Source organism: Mustelus asterias, chromosome 2, assembly GCF_964213995.1.
Source record: "Mustelus asterias chromosome 2, sMusAst1.hap1.1, whole genome shotgun sequence".
NCBI lineage: Eukaryota > Metazoa > Chordata > Chondrichthyes > Carcharhiniformes > Triakidae > Mustelus > Mustelus asterias.
This window is the reverse complement of record NC_135802.1, coordinates 4491650-4504919: the sequence shown is the minus strand read 5'-3', so window position 1 is coordinate 4504919 and position 13270 is coordinate 4491650. Positions and strand designations below refer to the sequence as shown.

The 13270-nt window shown below is 52.3% G+C and overlaps 1 protein-coding gene across 1 annotated transcript in view; it reads left to right on the top strand.

The window, feature by feature from the left end:
* Nucleotides 1-13270, top strand: part of LOC144504346 (uncharacterized) — a 118569-nt gene that overhangs the window by 79712 nt on the left and 25587 nt on the right. The window contains exons 23-28 of the mRNA XM_078229525.1: nt 26-134; nt 5715-5848; nt 8564-8675; nt 11356-11582; nt 12771-12804; nt 13114-13233. Of these exons, the coding sequence (XP_078085651.1) occupies nt 26-134; nt 5715-5848; nt 8564-8675; nt 11356-11582; nt 12771-12804; nt 13114-13233 (736 nt within the window). The remainder of the gene's footprint in view (nt 1-25; nt 135-5714; nt 5849-8563; nt 8676-11355; nt 11583-12770; nt 12805-13113; nt 13234-13270) is intronic.

Genomic DNA, 13270 nt, shown 5'->3' with positions numbered 1-13270 from the left:
ACTTATCTCTTTGTCTCCCTCATAGCTGCAGAATTTTACCCTGATGCTAATGGTTGACATCACTTCACGCCAGCGAGATGTCTCCAGAATATTGACCCCCAGTGTTGAAAGGGAAATGACAGCTGCCTACACGGGTAAGCAAACCACAGACCTCTTTATCACCAGCCCCAAATCCAACATGGTAAAAAAAAAAGGTAAATATTCACCTCTGGGGTCTGCAGTCAGGTTGAACCCAATCTTGTTATCTGTAAGAAGCCACACCACACCAGGTTAAAGTCCAACAGGTTTATTTGGAATCACAAGCTTTCGGAGTGCTGCTCCTTCATCAGGTGACTGGAGAGATAGGTTTTACAAACATGGCACATATAGACAACCTATCTGTCTGTAACAAAAAGCACAAAACTTCCCCAAATGTGGCAGAAACTTTACTGAACAGTTGTCTTCCTAAACCAAAAGGGAAAATGCTGGAAAATCTCAGCGGGTCTGGCAGCATCTGTAAGGAGAGAAAAGAGCTGACGTTTCGAGTCCAGATGTCTCTTCCAAAACTAAAAAGGCACAGAAAGACCCTCCGACAATGCGACACTCCCTCAGTACTGACCCTCTGACAGTGCGGCACTCCCTCAGTACTGACCCTCTGACAGTGCGGCACTCCCTCAGTACTGACCCTCTGACAGTGCGGCACTCCCTCAGTACGGACCCTCTGACAGTGCGGCACTCCCTCAGTACTGACCCTCTGACAGTGCGGCACTCCCTCAGTACGGACCCTCTGACAGTGCGGCACTCCCTCAGTACTGACCCTCTGACAGTGCAGCACTCCCTCAGTACTGACCCTCTGACAGTGCAGCACTCCCTCAGTACTGACCCTCTGACAGTGCGGCACTCCCTCAGTACTGACCCTCTGACAGTGCGGCACTCCCTCAGTACGGACCCTCTGACAGTGTGGCACTCCCTCAGTACGGACCCTCTGACAGTGCGGCACTCCCTCAGTACTGACCCTCTGACAGTGCGGCACTCCCTCAGTACGGACCCTCTGACAGTGCGGCACTCCCTCAGTACTGACCCTCTGACAGTGCGGCACTCCCTCAGTACGGACCCTCTGACAGTGCGGCACTCCCTCAGTACTGACCCTCTGACAGTGCAGCACTCCCTCAGTACTGACCCTCTGACAGTGCAGCACTCCCTCAGTACTGACCCTCTGACAGTGCGGCACTCCCTCAGTACTGACCCTCTGACAGTGCGGCACTCCCTCAGTACGGACCCTCTGACAGTGCGGCACTCCCTCAGTACGGACCCTCTGACAGTGCGGCACTCCCTCAGTACTGACCCTCTGACAGTGCAGCACTCCCTCAGTACTGACCCCCTGACAGTGCGGCACTCCCTCAGTACTGACCCTCTGACAGTGCGGCACTCCCTCAGCACTGACCCTCTGACAGTGCGGCACTCCCTCAGTACTGACCCTCTGACAGTGCAGCTCTCCCTCAGCACTGACCCTCTGGCAGTGCGGCACTCCCTCAGTACTGACCCTCTGACAGTGCAGCTCTCCCTCAGCACTGACCCTCTGACAGTGCGGCACTCCCTCAGTACTGACCCTCTGACAGTGCAGCACTCCCTCAGTACCGACCCTCTGACAGTGCAGCACTCCCTCAGTACCGACCCTCTGACAGTGCGGCACTCCCTCAGCACTGACCCTCTGACAGTGCGGCACTCCCTCAGCACTGACCCTCTGACAGTGCGGCACTCCCTCAGCACTGACCCTCTGACAGTGCGGCACTCCCTCAGTACTGACCCTCTGACAGTGCGGCACTCCCTCAGTACTGACCCTCATTTTTGATTTGATTGGATTTGATTTATTATTGTCACATGTATTAACATACAGTGAAAAGTATTTTTTCTTTCGTGCTAAACAGACAAAGCATACCGTTCATAGAGAAGGAAATGAGAGAGTGCAGAATGCAGTGTTACAGTCATAGCTAGGGTGTAGAGAAAGATCAACTTAATGCGAGGTAGGTCCATTCAAAATTCTGACAGCAGCAGGGAAGAAGCTGTTCTTGAGTCAGTTGGGACGTGACCTCAGACTTTTGTATCTTTATCCCGATGGAAGAAGGTGGAAGAGAGAATGTCCGGGGTGCGTGGGATCCTTAATTATGCTGGCTGCTTTGCCGAGGCAGCAGGAAGTGTAGACAGAATCAATGGACGGGAGGCTGGTTTGTGTGATGGATTGGGCTACATTCACGACCTTTTGTAGTTCCTAGCGGTCTTGGGCAGAGCAGGAGCCACACCAAACTGTGATACAACCAGAGAGAATGCTTTCTATGGTGCATCTGTAAAAGTTGGTGAGTCGTAGCTGACCTGTCAAATTTCCTTAGCCCTCTGAGAAAGTTGATGGGCTTTCTTAACTATAATGTCGGCATTGGGGGATCAGCACAGGTTGTTGGTGATCTGGACACCTAAAAACTTGAAGCTCTCGACCATTTCCACTTCGTCCCCATTGATGTAGACAGGGGCATGTTCTCCTTTACGCTTCCTGAAGTCGATGACAATCTCCTTCATTTTGTTGACATTGAGGGAGAGATTATTGTTGCCGCACCAGTTCACCAGATTCTCTATCTCATTCCTGTACTCTGTCTCGTCATTGTTTGAGATCCGACCCACTATGGTGCTGTCATCAGCAAATCTGAAGATTGAGTTGAAGGGGAATTTAGCCGCACAGTCATAGGTGTATAAGGAGTATAGTCTGACAGTGCGACGTTCCCTCAGTACTGACCCTCTGACAGTATGACGTTCCCTCAGTACTGACCCTCTGACAGTGCGACGTTCCCTCAGTACTGACCCCCTGACAGTGCAGCACTCCCTCAGTACTGACCCTCTGACAGTGCGGCACTCCCTCAGTACTGACCCTCTGACAGTGCGGCACTCCCTCAGTACTGACCCTCTGACAGTGCGGCACTCCCTCAGTACTGACCCTCTGACAGCGCGGCACTCCCTCAGCACTGACCATCTGACAGTGTGGCGTTCACTCAGTACTGACCCTCTGATGGTGCGGCACTCCCTCAGTACGAACCCTCTGACAATGCGGCGCTCCCTCAGTACTGACCCTCTGACAGTGCGGCACTCCCTCAGTACTGACCCTCTGACAGCGCGGCACTCCCTCAGCACTGACCATCTGACAGTGTGGCGTTCACTCAGTACTGACCCTCTGATGGTGCGGCACTCCCTCAGTACGGACCCTCTGACAATGCGGCGCTCCCTTCGTACTGACCCTCTGACAGCGCGGCACTCCCTCAGCACTGACCATCTGACAGTGTGGCGCTCCCTCAGTACTGACCCTCTGATGGTGCGGCACTCCCTCAGTACGGACCCTCTGACAATGCGGCGCTCCCTCAGTACTGACCCTCTGACAATGCGGCGCTCCCTTAGTACTGACCCTCTGACAGTACCGCACTCCTGGGTGGATATTAAACATCCCCTGTCTGCTGTGTTGACAGAGTCGGGAAGGTCCCCCTGCTGTCCTGGCCAATATTTATTTATTTTGTTAATTTTTTTATTCATTCGTGGGACATGGGCGTTGCTGGCTGGCCAGCATTTATTGATGTGGAGATGCCGGCGTTGGACTTGGGTAAACACAGTAAGAGTTTTAACAACACCAGGTTAAAGTCCAACAGGTTTATTTGGTAGCAAATACCATTAGCTTTCAGAGCACTGCTCCTTCGTCAGATGGAGTGGAAATCTGCTCCCAAACAGGGCATAGAGACACCAAATCAAGTTACAGAATACTGATTAGAATGCGAATCTTTACAGAATCTTTACAGTTCAAGTCTTGAAGATACAGACAATGTGAGTGGAGGGAGCTCCCTCCACTCACATTGTCTGTACCTTCAAGACTTGATTAGCTGTAAAGATTCGCATTCCAATCAGTATTCTGTAAATTGATTTTGTGTCTCTATGCCCTGTTTGAGAGCAGATATCCACTCCATCTGACGAAGGAGCAGGGCTCCAAACGCTAATGGCATTTGCTACCAAATAAACCTGTTGGACTTTAACCTGGTGTTGTTAAAACTCTTATAGTACTTATTGCCCTTCAGAACGTGCTGCTGAGCTGCCTTCTTGAGCCGCTGCAGTCCCAGAGGTGTAGGTACACCCACAGTGCTGTTAGGGAGGGAGTTCCTGGATTTTGACCCAGCGACAGTGAAGGAACAGCCGATATATTTCCAAGTCAGGATAGTGAGTGACTCAGAGGGGAATTTTTAGGTGGGGGTGTTCCCAGGTATCTGCTGCTCTTGTCCTTCGAGACGGTAGAGGTCGTGGGTTTGGAAGGTGCTGCCTAAGGATCTTTGGTGAAATCCTGCAGTGTATCATGTAGATGGTACACACGGCGGCCACTGCGTCAGTGGTGGAGGGAGTGAATGTTTGTAGATGTGGTGCCAATCAAGCGGAGCTGTTTTGTCCTGGATGGTGTTGAGCTTCTTGAGTGTTGTTGGAGCTGCACCCATCCAGGCAAGTGGGGAGTATTCCATCACACTCCTGACTTATGCTTTGTGGATGAATAGGCTTTGGGGGTTTTAGGAGGTGAGTTAGTCACTGCAGATTTCCTGCTCTGACCTGCTCTTGTAGCCACAGTATTTATCTAGAACCTTAGAATTCCTGCACTGCAGAAGGAGGCCATTCGGCCCATTGAGTCTACACGGATTTAGCATCCTTCTCAGGTTCTATCACTGTAAACCCACATATTTATCCTGCCAATCCACCCAACCTGCACATCTTTGGACTGTGGGAGGAAACCGGAGCAACTGGAGGAAACCCACGCAGACACGGAGAATGTGCAAACTCCAGTCACCCAAGGCCGGAATTGAACCTGGGTCCCTGATGCTGTGAGGCAGCAGTGGTCAATGGTAACCCCAAGGATGTTGACAGTGGGGGATTCAGTGATGGTAACACCATTGAATGTCAAGGGGCGGTGGTTAGAGTGTCTCTTATTGGTGATGGTCATTGCCTGGCATTTGTGTGGCGTGAATGTTACTGCCACTTGTCTGGATATTGTCCAGATCTTGTTGCATTTCCACATGGACTGCTTCAGTATCTGAGGAGTTGTGAATGATACTGAACATTGTGCAATCATCGGCGAACATCCCCACTCCTGACCTTACGATGGCAGGAAGGTCATTGATGAAGCAGCTGGAGATGGTTGGGGCGAGAACACTGACCCCGAGGGGCTCCTGCAGAGATGTCCTGGAGCTGAGATGATTGACCTCCAACCCCCACAGCCATCTTCCTCGGTGCCAGGTCTGACTCCAGTCAGCGGAAAGCTTGCCTGCATGTTGGCTGGTTGTTTTTTTAGGGTTCACACTCGATAAATACAGCCTTGATTTCAAGGACTGTTGTTCTTGAATTCAGGTCTTGGGTGAGGACCGATATCACTGAAACTGATTACCGGGCCATTATTACATTGCTGTTGATGGGATCCTGCTGTGCCATGATTAAGCTGCTGCATTTCCCACATTCCAACATTGCACGTTATTGGTGGAAAGGAGTTTTGGGATGTACTGTGCTTGTAAATGGCGCTGTCGAGATACAAGTCTGCGACTCTTGTGATCGTTTTATCCTGAAAGGTGGGTATTGGAGGAGTGAGGGGAGGTTGGTGAGGGGACAGGGTAGTTTAGTCTGTCAGGGTAGGGGGTACGGAGAGATTTTCACCTTTGTACACCTTCTCTCTGCAGTTTGTCGGTCTCAGACTGGATCGGGTTCCTTTACTCGGATGAAATCTCACATGGAGCAGCATGTTCACTTAAACAAGGACCTCATCTTCTGCACTGCAACCAAAAAACTCATGGATCAACTCCACCTGCTACAGGTAAGCGGCTGGGGGAAAGTTCCCTACTGGACTGGGGAATGGGTCCTCGCCACTGAGGTGGTGGGGGAGGGGTGAAAGTCGGAGCAGACGTGGGCCATTCAGCCCTTGGAGCCTGCTCCACCATTCAGTAAGATCACGGCTGACATGCTTGTTGTCTCAGCTCCGCTTCCCTGTCTGCCTCCCGTAACCCTTGTCCCTCTTGTCAATCAAACATCTGTCCGACAGTCTGGAACGTATTCGCTGACCCAGCTGCCACTGCTCTGTGGGGAAGTGAATGCCACAGAGTAACGACTCTGAGAGAAATCATCTCCATCCTAAAAGGGAGAGCTCTTATTTTGAAGCTTTGTCCCTGGATCTAGTCTCCCCCACAAGAGGAAACACCCTCTCCCTGTCCAATCCTCTCAGGATCTTGTACGTTTCAATACCATCACCTCTCATTCTTCTAAACTCCAAACAAAGAACAGTACAGCACAGGAAACAGGCCCTTCGGCCCTCCAAGCCTGTGCCGCTCATTGGTCCAACTAGACCAATCGTTTGTATCCCTCCATTCCCAGAATGGTCATGTGACTATCCAGGTAAGTCTTAAACGATGTTAGCGTGCCTGCCTCCACCACCCTACTTGGCAGCGCATTCCAGGCCCCCACCACCCTCTGTAAAAAAACGTCCCTCTAATATCTGAGTTATACCTCGCCCCTCTCACCTTGAGCCCGTGACCCCTCGTGATCGTCACCTCCGACCTGGGAAAAAGCTTCCCACTGTTCACCCTATCTATACCCTTCATCATTTTGTACACCTCTATTAGATCTCCCCTCATTCTCCGTCTTTCCAAGGAGAACAAGCCCAGTTTACCCAATCTCTCCTCATAGTTAAGACCCTCCATACCAGGCAACATCCTGGTAAACCTTCTCTGCACTCTCTCTAAAGCCTCCACGTCCTTCTGGTAGTGCGGCGACCAGAACTGGACGCAGTACTCCAAATGTGGCCTAACCAGCGTTCTATACAGCTGCATCATCAGACTCCAGCTTTTATACTCTATACCCCGTCCTATAAAGACAAGCATACCATATGCCTTCTTCACCACCTTCTCCACCTGTGCTGCCACCTTCAAGGATTTGTGGACTTGCACACCTAGGTCCCTCTGTGTTTCTATACTCTTGATGGCTCTGCCATTTATTGTATAACTCCTCCCTACATTAGTTCTTCCAAAATGCATCACTTCGCATTTATCCGGATTAAATTCCATCTGCCATTTCTCCATCCAATTTTCCAGCCTATCTATATCCTGCTGTATTGCCCGACAATGCTCATCGCTATCCGCAAGTCCAGCCAACTTCGTGTCATCCGCAAACTTGCTGATAACACCAGTTACACCTTCTTCCAAATCATTTATATATATCACAAATAGCAGAGGTCCCAGTACAGAGCCCTGCGGAACACCACTGGTCACAGACCTCCCGCCGGAAAAAGACCCTTCGACTGCTACCCTCTGTCTCCTGTGGCCAAGCCAGTTTTCTACCCATCTAGCCACCTCTCCTTGTATCCCATGAGCCTTAACCTTCTTAACCAACCTGCCAAGATGGACTTTGTCAAATGCCTTACTGAAATCCATATAGACGGCCCTTCCTTCGTCAACCGTTTTTGTCACTTCCTCAAAAAACTCCTCCAAATTTGTAAGGCATGACCTCCCTCTTACAAAACCATGCTGTCTGTCACTAATGAGATTGTTCCGTTCTAAATGCGCATACACCCTGTCTCTAAGAATCCTCTCCAACAACTTCCCTACCACGGACGTCAAGCTCACCGGCCTATAATTTCCTGGGTTATCCCTGCTACCCTTCTTAATTAACGGTACCACATTCGCTATCCTCCAATCCTCAGGGACCTCACCTGTGTCCAATGAAGAGACGAAGGAAGAAGGTGGAAGAGAGAATGTCCGGGGTGCGTGGGGTCCTTAATTTTGCTGGCTACTTTGCTGAGGCAGCGGGAAGTGTAGACAGAGTCAATGGATGGGAGGCTGGTTTCCGTGATGGACTGGGCTACATTTACGACCTCTTGTAGTTTCTTGCGGTCTTGGGCAAGGTCACCATCCTGACTTGGAAATATATCGCCGTTCCTTCACAGTCACTGGGTCAAAATCCTGGAATTCCTTCCCTAACGGCATTGATGCTCACATCCCACGAATGAATAAAACTACCACTAAAGTCACGCTGATCCCATTTCCCAGCGCTTCTCCCATATCCTTGAATATTTTGATGTTTCAAGTGGTCATCCAATATATATTTTTAAAGGTTGTAAGGTTTCCGGTCTCCACTACCTTCCCAGGCAGCGCATTCCTGATTCCCACCGCCCTCTGAATGAAAACATGTTTTCTCAAATCCCCTCTGAATCTCCTGTCTCTCACCCTAAAACTATGCCCTCTCATGATTGACCCCTCAACTAAGGCTGCTCCCTGCTCCCCCTGTCCATACTTGCTTTACATTCCCACCCATCGCCCTCCTGTTCTTCCCTCCACTCCCTGGTCACCCCCTGTCTCCAGTCCAGTGGCTCTTTGGTTCCGTGCTTTTGGTGACATGTTGATGGTTAACTGTTCAGTTGATTTGAGGATTGGCAGCAGCTTCTGTGCTGTCGCTGAAAGGAACTGGTGGTGGATACTGCCACTGTGTGGCGATGGGAGGTAGCACAGCATTGTGTTAAACTTTCCCTCTCTGTTTCAAGGATGAAATTCACTCTCGCCTGAAGGAGGTTCTGATAGAAATCCGGAAAGATCTGTTGGTGCAGTTCGAGCCCATCTTCCAACCAGTCAAGATAATCGATGAAATAATCCCCAGTAAGTCTGGCTCTTTCTGTACATTGCTTCACTGCAGAATTACAAAACGCACATCAGAATCAGGCCATTCGGCCCCTCTGCTACATACTGGTGTTTATTCACCACGCAGATTTCCTCCCAGCCTCTTTTAATCCCCATCATCACCATATCCGTCTATTTGCTTCTCCCTCATGTATTTATCCAGCTTCCCCCTTAAATATATCAACACACCTCCCCCGTGGGAGCGAGTCCCGCATTCTCCCCCACTCCCCAGGGGAGCGAGTCCCGCATTCTCCCCCACTCCCCGTGGGAGCGAGTCCCACATTCTCCCCCACTCCCCGTGGGAGTGAGTCTCACATTCTCCCCCACTCCCCGTGGGAGCGAGTCCCGCATTCTCCCCCACTCCCCGTGGGAGCGAGTCCCACATTCTCCCCCACTCCCCGTGGGAGCGAGTCCCGCATTCTCCCCGACTCCCCATGGGAGTGAGTCCCACATTCTCCCCCACTCCCCATGGGAGTGAGTCCCACATTCTCCCCCACTCCCCGTTGGAGCATCCTCTGTGCTCACTGACCCACACTGCCCCCCGCTCCCCCCTCCCACCCCCTGTGCTCAGTGACCCACACTGCCCCCCGCTCTCCCCCCCCCCACCCCCCCGCTCACTGACCCACACTGCCTCCCGCTCTCCCCCACCCCCTGTGCCCACTGACTCTCACTGCCCCCCGCCCCCCCCACCCCCTGTGCCCACTGACCCACACTGCCCCCCGCTCTCCCCCCCCACCCCCCCGCTCACTGACCCACACTGCCTCCCGCTCTCCCCCCCCACCCCCTGTCCCCGCTGACCCACACTGCCTCCTGGATATGCAATATCTTGATTTTAAAATTCTGAATCTTGTTTTCAAATCATAGAAACATAGAAGATAGGAGCAGAAGGAGGCCATTCGGCCCTTCGAGCCTGCTCCCCCATTCATTACGATCATGGCTGATCATTCAACTCAATAGCCTAATCCTGCTTTCTCCCCATAACCTTTGATCCCATTCGCCCCAAGTGCTATATCCAGCCGCCTCTTGAACACATTCAATGTTTTGGCATCAACTACTTCCTGTGGTAGTGAATTCCACAGGCTCACCACTCTCTGGGTGAAGAAATGTCTCCTCATCTCCATCCTAAATGGTCTACCCTGAATCCTCAGACTGTGACCCCTGGTTCGGGACTCCCCCACCATCGGGAATATCCTCCCTGCATCTACCCTGTCTAGTCCTGTTAGAATTTTATAAGTCTCGATGAGATCCTCCCTCAATCATCTGAACTCCAGTGAAAACAATCCTAACCCAGTCAATCTCTCCTCATACATCAGTCCCGCCATCCCCGGAATCAGCCTGGTAAACCTTCGCTGCACTCCCTCGAGAGCAAGAACATCCTTCCTCAGAAAAGGAGACCAAAACTGCACACAATACTCTAGGTGTGGCCTCACCAAGGCCCTGTATAATTACAACAACACATCCCTGCTCCTGTACTCGAAACCTCTCGCAATGAAGACCAACCTGTCATTTGCCTTCTTTACCGCCTGCTGCACCTGCATGCTTACCTTCAGCGACTGGTGCACAAGGACACCCAGGTCCCGCTGCACACTCCCCTCTCCCAATCTACAGACGTTCAGGTAGTAATCTGCCGCCTTGTTTTTGCTTCCAAAATCATTCTATGGACTCTCCCCTCCCTATCACTGCGATCTCCTCCTGCTCCACAACCCTCCGGAATCTGTGTTCCTCGAACTCTGGTCTCATCCCCGATTTGAATATCTCCACCATTCCCTGGAGCTCCCTCAGGGCCCCGGGCTCTGGGACTCCTTTGGGGCCCTGGGCTCGGGGATTCCCTCTGGGCTGTGGGACTCCCTCGGGGCTCTGGGACTCCCTCGGGGCCCCGGGCTCTGGGATTCCCAAGGGGCCCCGGCCTCTGGGACTCCCTCGGGGCCCCAGGCTCTGGGGCTCGCTGAGGGCCCGGGCTCTGGGGGCCCGGGCTCTGGGTCTCGCTGGGGGCCCGGGCTCTGGGGCTCGCTGGGGGCCCGGGCTCTGGGGCTCGCTGGGGGCCCAGGCTCTGGGGCTCGCTGGGGGCCCTGCCTTTCTCCTTCCTCTAAGCTTTTGTTGATCTGACTCGATGTTCACCTTTGTTTTAACAGGAACATTTTGTAGCGTTTCATTATGGTAAGCATGCAATATGAATATCTGTAATTTTAGTTATAGCTTTAGAATAGTTTTGGATGCCCTTTGTTCTCAGGACAATATCCATTCTGTACCCAAACTACATTAAATCATAGAATCCCTGCAGTGCAGGAGGAGGCCATTCAGCCCATCACGTCTGTACTGACTCTCTGATAGAGTATCTTACCCAGGTCCTCTCCCTGTAATCCGGCACATTTCGCAGAACCAATCCACCTCACATGCACACCTTGGGATATATGGAGCAATTTAGCATTAATTATTAGAATTTAAATTCCACCAGCTGCTATGGTGGGATTTGAACCTGTGTCCCCAGAGCCTGGGGCCTCTGGATTATTGATCCAGTGATATCACCCATTGCCCCAGATGCGGATTGAGTCAATATTAGTGTTTATTTCCTCGCTGCGATTCTCAGCGCAGTACTTCCTGGAGGGAGGTAGTTTCTGTGGGGATGAATACTGATTGCCTGTTCGTGCTCTCTTTGCAGAGTTGGTGAGTGTGTGTGCCAGGATGGCAGTGCTGTGTCAGAGATCCCAAATCGACTTCACGATGCCCAAGATCGAAGAGTGTGAGGCAGAACCGGAACCCGCTGCCTTCCCGAGGGAGCCGCTCAAGTCGGAGATTCTGTCGTTCCAGGAGCGGGGAAGATTCCTGGGAAAAGCCAAGTTGATGAAGATCGGTGAACTCGATGTGTCTCCCACCAGCCCCGTCAAGGTTCCTGCTTTTTTCCTCCTCTTGCTCACTCTCTACCCCTGAGCAAAGCTCTGGAACACCATAACCCTGAATTCCCCCCCCCGCTCCACCGTGATCGGGCTGTGGGCAGAGCTGGCACAGACTGGAACCAAACTCTGTCCCCAGCCCCCCCTGCACTGACGGGTGGAAATACACCCGTATCCTGATAGAAGTCTACAAGATTATGAGAGGCATGGACAGAGTGGATAGTCAGAAACTTTTTCCCAGGGTGGAAGAGTCAATTACTAGGGGGCACAGGTTTAAGGTGCGAGGGGCAAGGTTTAAATCATAGAATCCCTACAGTGCAGAAGGAGGCCATTCGGCCCATCGAGTCTGCACCGACCACAATCCCACCCAGGCCCTACCCCCACATATTTTACCTGCTAATCCCTCTAACCTACGCATCTCAGGACTCTAAGGGGCAATTTTTAACCTGGCCAATCAACCTAACCCGCACATCTTTGGACTGTGAGAGGAAACCGGAGCACCCGGAGGAAACCCACGCAGACACGAGGAGAATGTGCAAACTCCACACAGACAGTGATCCGAGCCGGGAATCGAACCCGGGACCCTGGAGCTGTGAAGCAGCAGTGCTAACCACTGTGCTACCGTGCCGCCCAAAGGGGATGTACGAGGCAGATTTTTCACACAGAGGGTGGTGAGTGCCTGGAACTCGTTGCCGGAGGCGGGGAGGTCGTGGAAGCAAATACGATAGTGAGTTTTAAGGGGCGTCTCGACAAATACATGAATAGGATGGGAATGGAGGGATATGGTCCCCGGAAGGGTAGGGGGTTTTAGTTGAGTCGGGCAGCAGGGTCGGCGCAGGCTTGGAGGGCCGAAGGGCCTGTTCCTGTGCTGTAATTTTCTTTGTTCTTTGTACAGCTCTGTAGATTGCCACAAAAACACAGGAGCAGAAATAGGCCATTCGGCCCATTGAGTCTGCTCTGCCAGTCAGTGAGATTGTGTCTAATCTGATAATCCTCAGATCCACTTTCCCGCCATATCCCCATAACCCTTGATTCCCTTTCCAATTAGAAATCTGTCTCTGCCCAGTGTCAGAGCAGTGCACGGAACTGCCCGTTGACCTGGTGTAGGGGAGGTGGCCCGTTGAAGGTTCCTGCTGGGGACTCAGAACATTAATGGCAGTTTTCTCTCTCGTTCTCCGTTTAGATCTCGCTGGATAAAGTGACTCTCAGCTTTGAAGGTCAGTGACATCTTACAATGTGGAATTCTCATTAACCCGTGGGGGGTGGGGGGGGGGCACCTGGGGCAATAATGAGGGGGGGGACGGGAGTGAGTTCCCCCCCCGCTCTATCTCCAGCATATCCCGAATAGTGGGGCCAGGACAGGAACCTGGGTCAGGGGGTGTGTGGGGATTGGAATGGGGGTGTGGATGGGAACCCCTGGATGGGGTGGTATGTGGGGCTGTGTCCCTGGGGGAGAGGGGGGCACAGGGGCTGATGGAGGGATTGTGGGGACTGTCACCCTGACGTTTGTCTTTTCTCTCCCGCAGTGTCCGCGATCCCGCACCGGAAAGTGATCCCGTTCCACTCGCTGGCCACCTGTGACTTCTGCCCCAGCATGCACTTCTTTATCCTTTACCCCCTGCTGCACAGGGCAAAGGTCACGGAGGGTGAGTGACCCGGTTCACCAATCAGCTGGAACCAACC